The sequence below is a fragment of the Saccopteryx leptura genome, chromosome X, assembly GCF_036850995.1.
Source record: "Saccopteryx leptura isolate mSacLep1 chromosome X, mSacLep1_pri_phased_curated, whole genome shotgun sequence".
NCBI classification, from domain to species: domain Eukaryota; kingdom Metazoa; phylum Chordata; class Mammalia; order Chiroptera; family Emballonuridae; genus Saccopteryx; species Saccopteryx leptura.
The window spans coordinates 4973188-4990636 of NC_089516.1; the positions used below are offsets into that span (position 1 = coordinate 4973188).

At 43.8% G+C, this 17449-nt stretch overlaps 1 protein-coding gene across 3 annotated transcripts in view; it reads right to left on the bottom strand.

Annotated features, from left to right (window-relative positions):
- Window positions 1-8273: 8273 nt before the first annotated feature.
- ARHGAP6 (Rho GTPase activating protein 6) overlaps window positions 8274-17449 on the bottom strand; it is a 457788-nt gene continuing 448612 nt past the window's right edge. For all 3 annotated transcript variants that reach the window (XM_066356904.1, XM_066356905.1, XM_066356907.1), the window contains exons 11-13: window positions 16379-16647; window positions 13391-13471; window positions 8274-10264 (exon numbers count right to left, since the gene is read on the bottom strand). In XM_066356904.1, the coding sequence (XP_066213001.1) occupies window positions 9567-10264; window positions 13391-13471; window positions 16379-16647 (1048 nt within the window). In that variant the 3' untranslated portion in view covers window positions 8274-9566. The remainder of the gene's footprint in view (window positions 10265-13390; window positions 13472-16378; window positions 16648-17449) is intronic.

The window sequence follows — 17449 nt, forward strand, 5'->3', positions numbered from 1 at the left end:
GGTATGCCTGGATAAGGAAAATCATTGGTGTGTTTTTATAATTACAGGATAAGGCATTATGAGAAAAAAGTGTTGTAACTGGAAACAAAATTGCATCATAGGCAGGCAGGCACCCTTTTATAGGGCTCTAGTACTTCTTGAGAAAAACCACCTCAACAGTCCACCATCAAGCAAACCTGATGACAAGATCGACAGCTCATACACCCACCGCTCCTGGGAAAGCAGCCTGTGAGCTTTCTGAGCTGCTCTGTGTCCAGATGAAACATGGTCATATTGACGGATCAATAGTTCTCTGCTCTAATGGGAGGTTTTCTTTATAACTCGAAATTCATTTTGGATATTCTCTGGAGTCTGGAACTAAGTCTTTGATCTATGGAAACATTTCAGAATCAGAACAAACCATGGTACATTGGGCTAAATATGAACGAACAAGGTGGGGAGGTCAAACAGACTGCATATAAACATGGAGTATTCCCACAATCACCTAGCGAAATGCACTAATTGAACGTTCATGCTCCCTGCCTCATCCTGGACATGTAAAACGGGAAAGGGTGCAACCCTCCTTTGTATATTTTAAAATAAAGTCTCCCAGAGGAGAGTCTACGACTGAAATGGTCCTTTAGTGCTAGAATTCCAACCGCCTCGGCCATCCAGGGAAGGCGAGTTCTCATGAGTAGTTTTGAATATCTAGTTACCAACTTCTGTGCTGTCACCAATATGGAAGAAGAACCAGAGTTGTTCTTCCCTAGCTAACGTGAAAAGGTGCACATCTCACGCCTCACCTCTGGTGACTGTGGGACTTGTACTGTGGTCTTTCTAGGCTTGAAGCCATGTGTGGTGATCAAGAATGCTTGTCCTCGAAAAGAGAACTGCACCCCCACCATGTTCACCGCAGCATCATTCACAATAGCCACGATACGGAAACAACCTAAGTGTCCACTGACAGATGGGTAAAGAGAATGTGATACATATATCACGTACACACAATGGAATATTATTCAGCCATTACAAAGAAGTATCTTAGCCCTGACTAGATAGCTCGGTTGGTTGGAGCATCATGCCGAAGTGTGGAGCTTGCTGTTAGATCCACCTCAGGGCACAGACAGGAACAGATCTGTGTTCCTGTATCTCTCCCTTTCTCTAAAAAAAAAAAAAAAAAAGAATTATCTTAGCATTTGCAACAGCATGAATGGACCTTGAGAGCACTATGCTAAGTAAGTCAGAGGAAGACAAGTACATAGGTGGATCCTTAAAAAAAAATATTTCCCCCAAAACCGAGCTCATAGATAACAGGATTGGTGGTCACCACAGGTGAGTGCAGAGGGTGGGGAAAATTTGTGAAGAGGGTCAGAAATACAAATCTCTAAGTAGAATACAAATGTGTCATAGGGATGGAATGTATGGCATGGTAATTATAGTTAAAAATACTATACAAGTATTGCATATTTGAAAATTGCTAAAAGTAGATACTAAATGTTCTCATCACAAAAAAAATTGAAACTGTACAGTACTGCATGTTAACTAGACTTATGTGATCATATCACAATTTATACAAATATTAGAATCATTACAGTTTACACCTGAAACTAATATTCTTTCAATTATACTTCAATTAAAAAAAAATGTACGTCCTAGAGGCAGATGACTGGTGAGAGTCAAAGCTCAGGCCTTCTCGTGCTGTGTGACCCTAACCTCCCAGCCTCAGCTCTCTCAGCTGTAAGAAGAGTGATAAAACAGACTGTTTGAGTCTGTTTGGGCTGCCACCACAAAATACCATCAACCAGGTAACTTACAAACAACACAAGTGTATTCCTCACAGTCCTGGAGCATGGGAAGTCCACGATTAAGGTGCTGGCTGCATGCGGGGTCTGGTAAGAAGGGCCGGCTTCCTGGGTCACAGCTGACCTTCTCTCCTCCCGTCCCCACGTCCTCCTGTCCTCACGTGGGGCAAGGGGGCGGAGCTCTCAGGTGCTTTTCACTAACCCCATCATGAGGCTCCTCCCCATGATGTGATCAACTCCCAAGGGCCTCCCCTGCTAATTCCTTCACATCGCGGGTTAGATTTCAAGATGGGAAGTTGGGGAGACAGACATTCAGCCAATAGCACAGACCTACCAGAGTTGTTTTGAGGGTATTACAACATGACACCTGAAAGCATTTAACAGCCCAGCAGGGGGAAAGCACAGTGAATTCCGGCCATCCCTTCACTGTCACTGACAAGGAAAGGGAGACCCAAGGGCAACGCTGGGAGTAAAAGGAATACTGAGATGTAATATAGAGTCTACCACCATCTGGCCTACTTCTCCCAAGAAGAATCTGTCTAGCCTGGCCTTCAGTGACGCAGTGGGTAAAACATCAATTTAGAATGCTGAGGTCGCCAGTTCAAAACCCTGGGCTTGCCCAGTCAAGGCATATACGACAAGCAATCAGTGAACAACTAAACTGAAGCAACTGAATTGATACCTCTCTCTCCCCCACCACACTCTGTAAAATCAACCAATAAAACCTTTAAAAATGTTAAAAAAAAAAAAAAAAAAAAAGACCGTCTAGAGGGGGACCAGCAAAGTCTCCTGGTCTTCATTTGCTGTAGAATTAGCAGGCACGCTCTTGGGTGCTTGCTCTAATCAAGTCATATCATGTAAAGTCACTAAAGGGAAAGGACAGGTAGCAGTCTTGGACCTTTTAAAAAGTATAAATGTGGCAGGGTGACATTTGGTCTACTTAATATGCAAGTCCCACCTGACAAAAATAAAGATTATAATTAGGCTCCTGTGCTTACTAATCTAAAATGTGGCTCATCGTGGCCTCAGGATCGCAAAGGTATCCCCTCCGTGAAAACGATGTACCCTGATTCAAAATGGATATTAAAAGGTTGTATTTACTGCAAATAAAAGGGTACAAAAAGTTATTTCAAAAGTGATATATTCCTCCCAACTAAGGTAAAATTTTCCTAATTACATAGTTTCTAAGACATACATTATTTTAAAGCGATGTGTTTCATAACAGAAATAATACATTAATTTCTGCAATGGAGGTGAAGCCATTGTATCTTAAATAAAATTTCAGGCCATTTGTGTAAGTGGTAAAGCACTTGCTTCCCGCAGTGCACTCTACTTCCTTGTATTTTTAACTGAATGTATTGGGGTGACGCTGGTTGATAAAACCATACAGGTGTCAGGTGTACAATTCTTTTATTCATCATCTGCACACTGCATTGTGCACTCAGCACCCCAAGCCAAGTCTCCCTCCATCACCATTTGTCCCCCTTTTCCTCTTCCCCCTCCCCCTTTCCCTCTGGCAATCCCCATTCTGTTGTCTCTCTCTTTTTTTCTCAGTCCCTTCACCTTTTCCCTCATCCCAAGCCCCGCCCCTCTGACAGCTGTCAGTCTGTTCTCTGCATCTAGGCGTCTGTTTGTACTCTCCTGTTTTGAAGAGAAAACTGACAGCACTTTCTGCCAAGTATTTAACCTGGGGTCACACATCACATAGCAAGTATGGTGGTGTGTGTGTGTGTGTGTGTGTGAGAGAGAGAGAGAGAGAGAGAGAGAGAGATTGTATCAGGTGCTGGAGCAAACATTAAAGTTTCTAAGACAAGTTTCTTCCTGTGGAGCCTATATCTAGTTGGGGGGGGGGGGTGTTGAGGTACGAACACATGTGTGCTACCTTACACTTATAATTAGCTTTTACTTAGTGCTTGAACATATACAATGTCATGTGGTGGGCCACAGAAACTATAAACACTGAGTGGTGTAACATAAGAATTGTGAGAAGAGAGAGGACTTCACAGTAACAGTTAAATGGAGGCCTGAAGGATGATAAAATGTCATTATTTTGGAGCTCTGCACAGAATCATCATTTCAACACTGCTATGCCTTCTACATTCAGGCTAAGTTCACGCAGCCAGCTCCTGTGGCCCGCCCACGCCTGGGTATGGAGTATTATCAGGTTGCTTTCGGCTCTGAGGAACGGCGTTGCTGCCTAGACTGTGGCCACAGGAGCAAGGCTGATGTGCGCCTGGTCGATTCCACCTCTCTGGACACCGTTTCTTTCCTTGCTCAATTTCAAGCTCATCCTAAGAGGGCTGACTCCTTTCCTCACCGTCAGATGCTCCTGCTTGTCGCCGGAGCCTATGGAGCCCCGTTTGTGGTCAGGTCTGGAGGGAGCGGGAAATTCACACAACCATGAAAAAGAAGGTTTCTCTTCCATCTGATTGGGCCAATTTAGCACTGAGCCAGGGTGCTGTCACCACCTAGTTACATTCCCAGGGCAGTGCCTCGGGCTTAGATGCTTAGATGAACCCAGACAATGATTTGGAGTAAACTGCAGTGCCCACTAGAGAATGAGTTCACTATTAACTTAAAAACCCCACTTTTAGCCATCATTTCATTAAGGACTTTTTCCTTCACTTGGGCCCCTTTCTTGGGCCGGGGTTCCCAGTCTGGACTTGGTGGCGAGGGCGACGGCAGAGGGCAGGGCTGGGAATCTGCATTTCTGTGCTGACTGCACTGGCGCGAGGATTTCGGACAATCACTTCAGGTCTGTGAGCCTCACATTCCTCAAATTATCCTAAAGGTCTAGACCTTAAACCAAAATTCTAAGTTTTAGTTGGCCTGTTACTGTCAGGTTAGGGTCCACTGGGTCATGTCATGTTTTTACATAAAGAACCAAGCGAAATGACTTCCGGTAGCTCTGAACACTGACTGGCCCTGTCTCCTTCCTGCAGTAGAAGGCGTGCTTTTAATTCCTCCTCCAGTTTGTCTTCCCCGTGCAGAAGCCCACTCGGAACCCCGGACTTGGCACAAAGACTATTTCCAGCTGAAGACATTTGAGATGCAACAGAGGCAGAAGAAAATCCTTCGGGAGCTTCCCCGACTAAAAGCAGCAGCTTCTGGGAAACGAAGCTGCCACAGATTCCCTCGTGGGGAACTGTTATGGTCCCTAAGGAGACGGAAAAGCCACTCACACCTGTAGACACAGGCATTGCCACACACTTTCTTATCGCCCATCTGTCCTCCTAGAAAGCCATCTGTATTTCTTTAATAAAGCTCTTTGTTTTTCTCCTAGAAGCTGTTTCTCCCACTTTCCTTTCCCTACTATGTTAGATATATAAACCTTAACTGTTCCCATTCCAGGTGCCAGCTACAACTTTTGCTGGCTTCGGTTATGCCTATGAAAGAAGCCTTTTTCTGCTGTTAAGCTGTCTTTGTCAGTTTAATTTGCAGGCCCCGGGCAATGAATTTAAGAGGGTAGATGAAGGATTTCTCCTCCTGTACACTCTCTGGGCAAGTGTGGGCATCTTGTTTACATGAAAACAGGAAACAGCTTTGCCCCTAGCCTAGTGGGCATCAGAAGGCCCTGTCCTCCTTTTCATTAATTTGCCCAACATTTTAAATCTTGGAACTTGGCAAGAGAACCAAACCCATTAAAAGATAACACCAGAGAAATGGTGACTTGGAAGTAAGAAGATTAAAAACACGGCCAAGACAGAAACACAGAAGAAGAGTGTGGAGGAAATAAGTGGGTGGATGAACGGGCCAGCAGGTGGGTGGGGGCAGAGGGAGGAGTGGGACGCGTGTACTGATTCACTGATTCAGTGAGGTCTAGATTGTCCACTGTGTACCAGCCTCTAGGGTATTTGCTGCTTCTGGCTGGGACACTTCACCGTATCTGCTGTCATACTCACAGTGCAGGTCACAAGAGTGGCCGTTTTCTTAACTGAGCAGTCCTCAAAGGCAGATCTGGACTTGCCTTCTCTGTCCTGGTGACCCCAGAGTCCAGCCCTGGAGCCCCTGGTGAATACTGGTTGGATAGGTGAGTGGATAAATCCACCAAGCAATCCCTTCATCTAAGGTAGTTAGCGGTGGCTGTTTGAAATAAAGGAAAATCTGAAGACAATGCTAAATGATAATTAAACGCAATGAATTGTAACTAATGGATATGTAAATGGTATAATTATTAATTACAATTCAGCCAGCAAAGTCCATTCATGAAATCGCACCCATTTCTCACCCCCTGGCTTTGCTATCCCAACCTCCCTAGAAATCAGCTGTACTCTGGGCCTTTATTACTTTTAGCTTCCTTTTCCCTTTCACCATGGGAGGTGGGCAGGGCTGCGGGGCCTCTGCCACTCCCGGGAGCCCATGAGGCTGTGGCCATCCCAGCAGCCTGGGCTCTCCGTGGACAGGTCCAGCTGAGCTCCTGTCGTCATGAGAGAGACCCTGGTTCCCAGGACCTCATTCTGCTCGGAATTATCCAGACGGCTTCTGTGTGACCTTGGACTTCTCACTCGACGCCACTCTGAGTCCTTTGTGCCTTCTGGAAAATGAGGAGAGTCATGGGGCTTTTATTTAAATGTAAACCCGGGATGTCTTGGGCAAACTGGGTGGAGTTGGTCACTTTCGGCTGATGTTGACTGAATTCAATTTAGAGAATCCTCTGACCCTTCTGTGACCCACTGGGGCCTGCGGTTGGGGCTGGCGCTGCGTGGGCCTTGGTGAGTCGCAGGCCACGCCAGGCCAGCAAGCCACACCCCAGGGACCACCGCCTGCAGCTCAACATTGCTGTAAGGCCACCCGTTGCCGTGTGCGGAAGAATTCCAACCTTCAGTGGAATTTTCCTTTGGCTTGGTTTTTTTTTTTTCTTGAAGAACATTTGCTGCTGATTTAGTCCTGCTTTAAAATTCTGTCCAGTCAAGATGTTGTCCTGTTTTAATCTCTGTGTGACTCTTCTTCAGTCATTTCCTTTCTTCTCGGCTTGCTTATCAGCCAACGTACACCACAGCCTGGATTTTGTTCTGAGATCTCCCCTTTCATCCTCACGCTGTTTCTCTGCCAAGCAGATGTGTATTAAAATGTGCATAAGAAAAGAAGCAAGCTGGGCTTATTTAGAAATTTCCTCAATTTTCACAAACTCCATTGGTCTAAGTCATTTCTATAAAAAACCACAACAAACATATGTTAATAGCTACTTAGATGGATCAAGACAAATTCATATTTGGCCATTTCTGCCATCATCATTCTGGCCCCATTGCCAGAGACACAAAGGCAGTGATTGAGTATTCATGGATGCGGACATGGCTGCAGCATGATGTAGCTGTCTTCGTGCTTGTAGGACCTCCTTGCTTTCAGGAATGAGGGGCTAGAACAGCCTGTTAAATGGTTTATCCAACCTGAAAGAGTTGCAGTTTATTTTCTTCTTGTTAGGTATTATATAATTTACAAGGGGTTAGAAATGACGTAGGTTTCCACTCAGGTCCGGTCCTTGGGTCTTGTGTGCACGCTCTAAAACAGCTTATTTTTCATGCGATAAAGGCATAGAAGAAACTAGCTTTTGCTCACTAAGCTAAGGCCGCTGGGCTTAAACCATACAAAGAGAAAGGGAGAATAAATATTATTCATTACACACACACACACAATTTAATTGTTCAAAAATATTCTGAGCCCTGTTTTCTGGACTGGCTATTCTACATTGACTATTAAGAGATGGACACACCTTTTGTTGCCTTTTCTGACATAGATAGCAACCTCAGTGCTATTTGGTCTTGAAGTTTTAAAAAGTAGGACTGTTAGGGCAAGAACCTGGCAGGAAGAGAGTCCTCTACATCCAACAGTCCAGTCCAGAAGGGAAGGAAGGAACTGGGCAGCTCATGGTCAAATTCAAAGCCACAAATAAATACACAAGGTCAACAGGAGGAGGACAAGAGTAGGTGGCCCAGAAAAAGGAACCGGTGATTCCTAACCAAGCAGTGTTGGTTCTGGGTCTTGCTTACCACACTTGGGTGCCTGTGGACCGCGAGAAAGACCTGGAGGCCAGCAGGCAAAGGCTTCCTGTGGCCCAGCCAGTGATGGAAGTGCTGGACCTGAATAAGAAAATCAGATACTGCATCTAGATCTCATTATTCTGGCACTGACCCAAATGAAGCATCTAAGGCCTATAGGCAGACGTGACTTACAGGGATTGTGCTGGGCAATGCCTGTCTGGCAGGTGAGAACCCTGAAATCCCATCCTGTAGCAAACCACTTCCTCATCGACAACTAAGTTTCAATTCAGTGATAATCAGTCTTCACTTGCAACAAATAATTATAAATTTCTAAATATATCAGTGCCACTGGGTTGACGTTCCCAAGCCATCATATGTTTTACTGGCTTCTCAGCTGTATATGTATAGTATTGCCATTATTTATAACACTTGGACTTGTGGACAGTGGATGTACATATGGAATGGAATGTGAATTCATTAATTGAATTTAACACCAAGGAACAAAGCCTTCACTTAACTTTTTATTCATCATGGCACAAGACAGAATTTTAAGAAACACCACTGAAGCTGTCATTGCCAACATGAAAATTAAAGAGTAGCATGTTTTATAAAAAAAAAATGATTTTTCTATGATACACATTCCCTTATGAAGTGAAAAAAACTCATACAATACTGAAGCGAATCGCCACCTGCTGGTCAAAAAGAGTTTTGCAGTTGAAAAACTTCAAATTTACTACTGAAGTACGGTAGGAACATTTTACAACACACACAAAATTACTAAGAGAACATTTCCTCAGCCTTTGGTACAATGTAAATACAAAGCTGCAGTTTTTTTTCCCCAAATATAATTTCTTTTCAAAGCATTTCATATAATTTGGTTAATACTGATTGTGGGGCAAAAGGAAAATTCATGTTCTCTAATTTGAATACTCTATTTAGATTCTTTATCACTTTATAGTTGGATTCCAGTTTGTAGTTTTGAAAAATACATAAAAATGACACATCATAAATATATATTATATATGGTCTCTATAAAATTGAATTGACCTAAGATGGGAAGGACAACTTCTTAATTTCTTTGGTAGGCACGGCCTTTTTCCTGTTTGATTAACTGAATCCTTTCTAAACAGATTCTAAAAATATATTCCATAACAATATTATCAAATCTAATACTTCCTTTAAACATATTCAATATGAAAAAGCATTCAGTGACTATACTTCTCTGTATCTCGCTACTATAAAAAAATATGGCTTTTCATATTACTCTATTTTGTTCTGTTAGTGTTTTTCTTAGACATTGAAAGAAGGGGGCTGACCCTCTTAAAAAGCTTTGGCAAAAGCACAGAAACCCGCTTGTGCATATTCTAGAACATTCTATAGATTCTCCTTGCTTAGTATAGGTGGCGTGATTAAAATTTTGTTCCTTTTGTTTTCTGTGAATATGTCATCTACGATTATCATATGTAATTTGTCACAGAATATACAAGTCAAAATTGAAGACACAATACAATTAAGCTATACTAAAGCAAGAGTTTTATATTAGAGCCAATGTGAGTAGTTTGTATACTGAAGACTGCTATCCATTTATATTTTAATATTTCCCTAAGGCTGGCTATGCAAGAGAATCTTATTATAAATGGTGAGGGTACGAGTGCTCTGTATCTTTAAGTGAACTGGGTTTCTCTTGTGTTGTTTTTTAAAGTGTAAAGGAAGAAAAGGAAGGAAGTGTCCAATTGTCCAACGCCAACTTTTTCCCTACCGGGTGAAAGAAGGCTGTGGGGCGGGAGGGTTCGAGCCGGGTGTGGGCTCATACCAGTGTTTCCGGGAGGGCGTCGGGGTTGTCGGCGGACAAGAGCTCCCAGATCTGCCACCGCTCCCTATGCCAATCGAGCCAGCTGGGCTCGCCCAAGGCCTTACTGTTCTGATCGCTGGCGGGACTGGGGCAGGAGCTGTTCAGCTTTTGCTGGGCAGCCTGCTGCTCTCGCTCAGCTGTTTGGCTTTCCTCTTCCAAAGCTGCTCCTGAGCCCTCTTCTGGCCTCTGACGCCTCCATAGCGGTGGCTCCGCGGGCTGGTGGGCCGGTGCTGGCGCTGGCTTCCCCGGACCAGGATAAGGAGGAGGGGGCCGGTGGTCATGCCTCCCGCCCTCCCGAGGTCTCTGGTGCGAAGGCTCGGCTCGGCTCTGCGGCCAGGCCCCATCAGGCTCGCTCTCGGTGAGGTCTTCAGCGCTGCTCAGAGTCAAGTACTGCTCGGACCTGGGCGGGGCCGGCTCCGGCCTCCTGCTGCCGCCCCGCACGTGGGGCGTGCTGCACACGCGGGATGCCGGCGGGTGGGCCCGGCAATGCGCCGTGGCGGCCGCGGCCTGAGTCCTCCGCGGGACCCGCGCGCCACTGTCCAGTTCTGTGGGGCTCCCCTGCCACCGAGGCCAATTTGGGGACAAGTTCCCTTGAGAAAGGGAGCACGGCCCCGGTCGTAGGGAGCTGCTTTCAAAAATGTCACCATAGGAACCTGGAGGCCAGAGAGAAGGGCAAGAAATGGAATTAGTATAGAGACTCCCTGTTGGGATGTCCTGTTCCTTTCCTCCTACTGCCAGCTCCAGAACTGACAAAGACACAGGCCACTCTTCGCTGCCGCCACCTAAAGTAAGACTTCCCAGTAAAAGAAATGACAAGCACTTTCTGATTATTGACACGATTCCTGTAGCAGCTCCAAAGACAGATGCCTAGACTCTGCCAGGGGAGCTAGAGAGCAAGATCAACAGTCCCTGTCGCTGACTGATGTATCGGAAAGGCCCCTCTACGTGGCTCCGAACACTTCTCTGTCCCATTCTTGTTCAGTGCAATTTGCAATCCAGAGGAGACACAAATGACAATGTTTTGATGTTCCCACCATGTCAATAAAAGCTGTAGGAATAAATGAGTTGAATCGAAACGCCCACTTGGTGGCAGGAGATAATGAAGACAGCAGCTGTGTGTACACTCTGCCACCGCCACCGTGGGAAAGCCTGCCTCGCTGTTCTCCGTACTCCTCTTTCCTTCTGGGCGACATTTCCTAGCCTCCGCTGCAGACAGGAAGGCCTGCAAAGGAGGTCTGAGCAACAAGTGTGCAGAGATGTGATGTGAGCCAGTTCTAGGCCTGGTCTAATGATAAAAAAATCCTAGTCTTGCTTGTTGGCTCCCTCCCGTCAACTACTAGCTTGGGATGGAAAACCGTGGGAAACACTGAGGCGTCTGAAAATGGGGGAGCCGCCGGCCACACGGGACCTGAGCCCGTAGAGGTTCCACGTGTGAGCACATGGAACAGAACGCTCCTGCCCCTCCTCGCGCTCCTGCCCCCCCTCGCCCTGCGCAATGCGCGTTGGACTGTGACCGGAGGGAGAAACCTGCAGGTCAAGCCACTGCCATTAGGGGTTGATGATCACAGCAGTTACCCTCCCTGACTGATCCGACTTGCTTCAGGAAACTGCTGGAGAGCGAAACAATGCGCTTCCCGAGCAAATGAGGACTTCTTGGGCCCTCTGTCCCCAGACTGCCTCTTCCCTGTGCCAGAGAAAAAAGAAAAGTAGGCAGAGAAACATAAAAAGGTCATTTTGGGGAGAGAGGGGAGGGTGAGCATGTAGACAGGGACAGTTCAGAATTGAAACAGCAGAAGGAAATGGAGCAGAACATTTGAAAAGAGTTGATCCTTCGTTGGAAGGGCAGTAAAGCACTTCATAGGGCACAATGAGACATAGCTAGAGAGTGGGTCAGTACTCAGGTCAGCTGCATTAGGGGCTAGTCAATCAAAAATGCGCTGTGCTTTAAAATGCAATATGGGAGGTATTGCTAAACAATGGGACCATATATATATGCAATAAAATACAATTTATACACTTCTTGCTATATATCATATTAACATATATTTCAGATGGATTAAAAATTAAGGTTAAAAGAATGAAATATTATGAAAGTGAAAAGCATATAGATGACTGCTCAATGCTTAAGTAAAGATAAATTTTCTGAAGCCTGACCAGGTGGTGGCACAGTGGATAGAACATTAGCCTGGGACTCAGAGGGCCCAGGTTCAAAACCCCGAGGTCATCCAGCTTGAGTGTGGGACTGTAGACATGACCCCAAGGTCACTGGCTTGAGCAAGGGGTCACTGGCTCAGTTGGAGCCCCGCCCCCAGTCAAGGCATATATGAGAAAGCAATCAATGAACAACTAAGGTGCCACAACGAAGAATTGATGCTTCTCATCTCTCTCCTTTCCTGTCTGTCTGTCCCTGTCTATACCTCTCTCTGTCTCTGTCACAAAAAGAAAAAAAATAAAAGATTAATTTTCTGAAAGAATTCACAAAAAACAGATACTAATACACTTAACTATGTGAAACCTAAAAACATTCCAGATATCCAAAGCGGGAACAAAATGCAAGGGATAATATCTGTGGCAAACAATATGGATAAAGAATTAACATCTTTAGTATAGAAAGAGTTCATCAGAATCAATCTTAAAAACATTAGCACATATAAATATCCAATGATATAAATGAAAATTCAATCGGGGAAAATTCAGCTAATTAATAGAAAAACTGAACAAATGCTGATGAGAAAGAAATGCAAATGAATATAATACCGTGAGATACAACTGAGCCATAAGGAGGGCGAGATCCTGCCATTTGGGACAACATGGATGGGTCCTGAGAGAAGAAACAAATGATTTCACTCATATGGGTGATGGAAAACAGAAAGCAACAAACAAACGAAAGAAACGTATAGACACAGACTAGGCATGTTGGCGCCCAGAGGGGAAGGAGCGTGAAGGGAGGTTGAAGAGGTCAAATATATGGTGACCCGGGGAGATTAGACTCTGACTGGTGAGCACACCATGCAATAGACAGATGATGTATTGTAGAATTGTCTAGTTGAAACTTACATAATGTTATTAACCAATGTCACCCTAATAAAACTTTTAAAAAGTTCATACAACTTTGTTTTTTAAACTAGCAAAAATGCAAACCCAATGACTCACAGTACTAATGAGATTAAAGAGACGTGGACAGTGCAGCGCCACCGCTGCCACCTGCAGCTTCCAGAGAACAAACTCACACATCCTACAGGGGACATGAGGTGACTGGACCTCTGAGATCTTGGAAGGGTTTCTTATTTCTCACCCACTTTCCTGTTCCGGATTTATAACTTGCTTTGCAAAATTTTGTGTCCTTAATAATCATTAAAACACAAAAAAGTACATAAAAGGGGTTCCTCAAAACATAATTTATTACAATAACAACAAAATGGAACAACCCAGTTGCCCCAGCACTGGGCTGGAAACGATGGATATGCGCCCAGGAGTACCACGTGGTCCTTGCTGATAACAATGGGAAATAACCGGAAAACGGAAGTTACATAATATAAAGTTGCCCAGACAGAAAGATTTTAGCCACGTTTAAAAACTTTTGCAAAGGAAATGACATATAGTCACCGACTGACATATTTTGGTGGAATGGTTAAGTATAACTTTATCCCCTCCCTGTTTCCAGTACTTCCCAATTAATTTTTGACAAGCATGTAATATGATAATAAGGCAAAATGAAAAGAAATTAATTTTAAAAGCAAATGAAAGGAACAAATACTTTTAAAAAAATAATAGTTCACCTGTCATGCCTGGGTCTTTGGATCCACTTTTTAATGTTGAATGCCAAGTTCCCCAGATATTAAAAGGTTCTTCTGACATATCTAGGAAAAAGAACATTGAAAAGGTCTGTAATTCACAATGAAAACTGAGGAGCAGAAATCAATACACAAGTATTTTTTATAACATCTCTTCTGTGCGAAGCGCTGTAGTTGAGGGTTGTGATGGATACAAAACAGAATATGAGGCAGACCTGCCTTGCTTATTTCGTTTGGGATTTAATAAAGACTCTTCTATATTATGGCCATGGTAGACAGAACAAGGGCCTCCTAAAGATGTCTGTGATGCAATCTCCAAACTCTGCAAAGATACAACGTTCAGAAGGGATTTGGCAGGTGTGATGGAATTTAGGGATCTTGAGATGAGGAGATGATTCTGGATTATCTGGGTGGGCCCAATGTCATCACAAGGGTCCTTATAAAAGGGAGGCAGAAGAGAAGATGAGACATTGATACCTTTGAAGATGAAGGAAGGGGTCATGAGCCAAAGTATGCAGGCAGCCTTTAGGCTCTTAAAGGCAAAGAGACAGATTGTGCCCTACAGTTTCCAGCATGAATGCAGCCCTGTTGACCTATTTTAGACTCTGACATCCAGAACTATAAGATAATAAGTTTGTGTATAGTTTTAAATAACTAAGTTTATGGTCAGTTGTTAAAGCAGCAATAGGAAAGGAATACAATAGTGATAAATTGGCAACAGCTCTCCAACCATATTAACATAGAGAGAGAGGAACAGTTAGAGTTCCTGTGTCTAGTACTACCGCCAGGAATACTCCACTACTGGCATCAACAGATTCACCCCTGCGTGTATCCATTCATACATCCCCTTAGTCTGTCCATAAATATTTACAGAGTAGGGCGCTATTTTATCACCATCTCATTTAATACGCACTACAATCCTGTGATGTTATCATAATGAGTATTTCTAGAAGCAAATGTCAACTGGGTGCTTCCCTGTGTCCCACAGTTCATATGCACTATATTCTCTCACTTAATTTAATCCCAAAGAGATGCCCTCTGAGTCCATTTTACAGATGAGGCAAGTAGTGAAAGGAGTGGGTAAGAAGTGCCCACAGGGTTACGTACAAAGTATTATCAGGTGCTTATTACATGCCAAGTTCTCCATTAAGGACTTGACATGAATAAGCTAATTAAACTCTATGAATTAATACTGCTATCTTAGTTTCCATAGGAGGAGGAAATAGGACTGCAAAAGCTCACTCACTCACTCAAAGCGCTGCAGGAAGAGAGCGGCAGCAGGTTAGCCACTCCAAATCTAGTGCTCTTGTTGGATACTATTCACTTCTAGTACCCTCGGGGTAAAGTTACTTCCAGGGAGAAACTTACAAGTTAGACAGGGCTTTTCCACCCAGTGTTAGTGAAGCTGGGGCTGGTTATCCTCTGTTGTGGCAGCCCAGAGCTTTACTCCTAGATGCCAGTATCAACTGCTTCCCAAGTTGTGACAACCAAAAACGCCTCCAGACATTGTCACATGTTCCCTGGGGGCCAAAACTGAGACCCGGAGAGATAGAGTTTGCCAAGATATTCAATGGATAAAAAGGGCTAATGCGTGCCTTAGTGTATCTGCTAATAGGTTAGAGCCCACGTGTATCTTAGCCTATCTGCTGGAAACCTGCAAAGCAGATACTGGTCCTGAGAGGAAGAGTCCAGCTTTCCTGGTGTGGACTTGTCTAATAGTATCACTTTGAATCTGTGTTCAGAAACCACGCTTCTCATAACAGCAAAGTTCTCTTCAGATTGCCTTTTCTGTTGTTGCTGTAGAGAATATTATATACACAAAACCTACCACTAATTAAAAGAGAAAAATTAAAAATCAATTATATACATCAGAGAGGAAATAGTTAAAAATCTACGCTACATCTATTTAATGGAAATACATCGTGGCTACAAAAAAGTTAGCAACATGAAAAATGCTAATAATAGGATTTTAAGTAAAATAAGCTTACTTCAAAAGTAGCTATACTATGAAAACAAATGTATAGAGTTAAGTATGCATATGAACAAGGACTAGGAAAGTAAGTCTCATATTTTAAAAACAAATCGAATGCCTGATGATAACATGGGTTGTTGCTATCATTGCAAATTAAAGAAAATTTTTTTGACATTACTATTTGTAAAATAAAAATGCTACAATTTTAAAAAAATACACCCAGAGTCCTTTCAGAGTGGTTCTTTGGATTAAATTATAAATTTAAGATCAAGTAGCAAGAATTTGTACCGTGTTTTCCAATTATTACTTAAAGACTGTTCTGCCGAGTCCCGGCCCGAAAAATTACGCTGTGGACAGCAAGAACACAACCAAACATTTAGTGGTCAAATAAATGTGGGAAAGGCTGCAAACCACACCCTCCCTCCCACTGCAGAAATTCAATGGTGACCATTAGCGCTTTTAAGAGTTTGAAAAATTGTACAATAGATACACCATTAAGTTGGTTAACCCAGCATTTCCCAAATGTATTTGACCATGAAACCCTTATTTTGCCTAAAAATGTTAATCTCCCTGGAGACTAAAATTATGTTCTTTCTGGAACATGATGTCCTGTTATAGAGTAGGTTCAGCTTGTTCTCTTTACAAAAGTATCAGCAATCATTGGATGACATCTTAGACTAGCAAATATGCACCCAAAGTGACTGGCTAGGACACATTCAGTTCCTGGGATGCCGGAGGGAGAAGGCTCCGCTGGGAACATCAGTTGTTCTCTGGCATGAAGTTGCTTCCCAGATATCTGGGTCGGCAGGGACCCTCCAAGACGATGACTGCGCTCATCATACCTCCCTTTTCCTACAGGAAATTGTCAGCAGGTACCTAGGGAATGCTCACTGATTTACAGAAACCCAAGTAAGCCTAGGAATAAAGAGAAGGTCCCAAGGGCCCACGCCACAGGCAGTCAGAGTCACTGATTTGGCCAGCTCCTGCCAGGCACCAGTTACCTTTTCCAAGCCGCGGTCCAGGAGAACTCTCCCTTGATTTCAAAGATGGCAAGTGGCCCACCAGCATGTACTGCTCTGGTCCTTTGTAAAGTTTCTCCGAGCCCCCCGGCGCTGTGTTCTCTTGCATAGCCAGCAGGGAGCGCTCAGAGAGCACTGGGGAGTTGTTATCATAAGGGGAGAGGTCTCCGCTGGAGGCCTTGTTGGAGTCTGTGGATGAATGCCTTCCTCCCATGGAAAAGGAAACTTCCGACTGCAACATGTCAGGGCTCCTGGCACAAGGAAACAATTACAGGTGTGTGAGCATGCTAATAACTAATGACAGGATCCAAACATTGTGACCGTCACACAAATGACAGAAGAACTCACTGACACAGGGGCTGAAACAAACAAACGAAGAACTTTTGAACAGTGTTCCGACTTTTACATGAAATAGCCAGCAGAGGGCAGTAAAACACAACAGATGTAACTGGAAATGTCAAGGCGAAGGGAGGGGGACTGCTGAAACGGAGATGGATCCCTGTCCTACCGACTGCTTTGCTGAAACGCTTGTGAGATAAATCCTGATTTCATTGCAAAGTTAAAGTAGGAGCACCTATGGGAAATTGCTCAGAAACTATGAAAGGGTAAAAAAATATATAAGAAAGATTCAGAAACTTTTGATCAAAGAGAAACGGTAATTCTGTTTGGGGCAAGAACAACAAGATGTGCCCACTGGAGAATTTTATGGGGCCGACATCCTGTCGGAAATATGACTTGAAGAAAGGCTTTGCAAAGACAGTCAGAAATATCTGAAAAGAGAACTGAGTCATGGGCATACTATGGGGAGGGAACTATATGTGCAAAAATAAAAATGGTCACTGGTGGGCATTGATTAGAAAGGAATGAAAAAGAACAAAAGACTGAGATGTGATTATTTTGTTCAACCAACCAAATTTATGACTATATGTGTGAGTGTGTATGCTCATAAACATAGGAAAATCAGATTATGCCTATTTGATGAAAAAAATAACTGAACAAAATTTAGAAATAGGCTTAACTTGGCAGAATATATTCAGGGCATTTAAGACACTT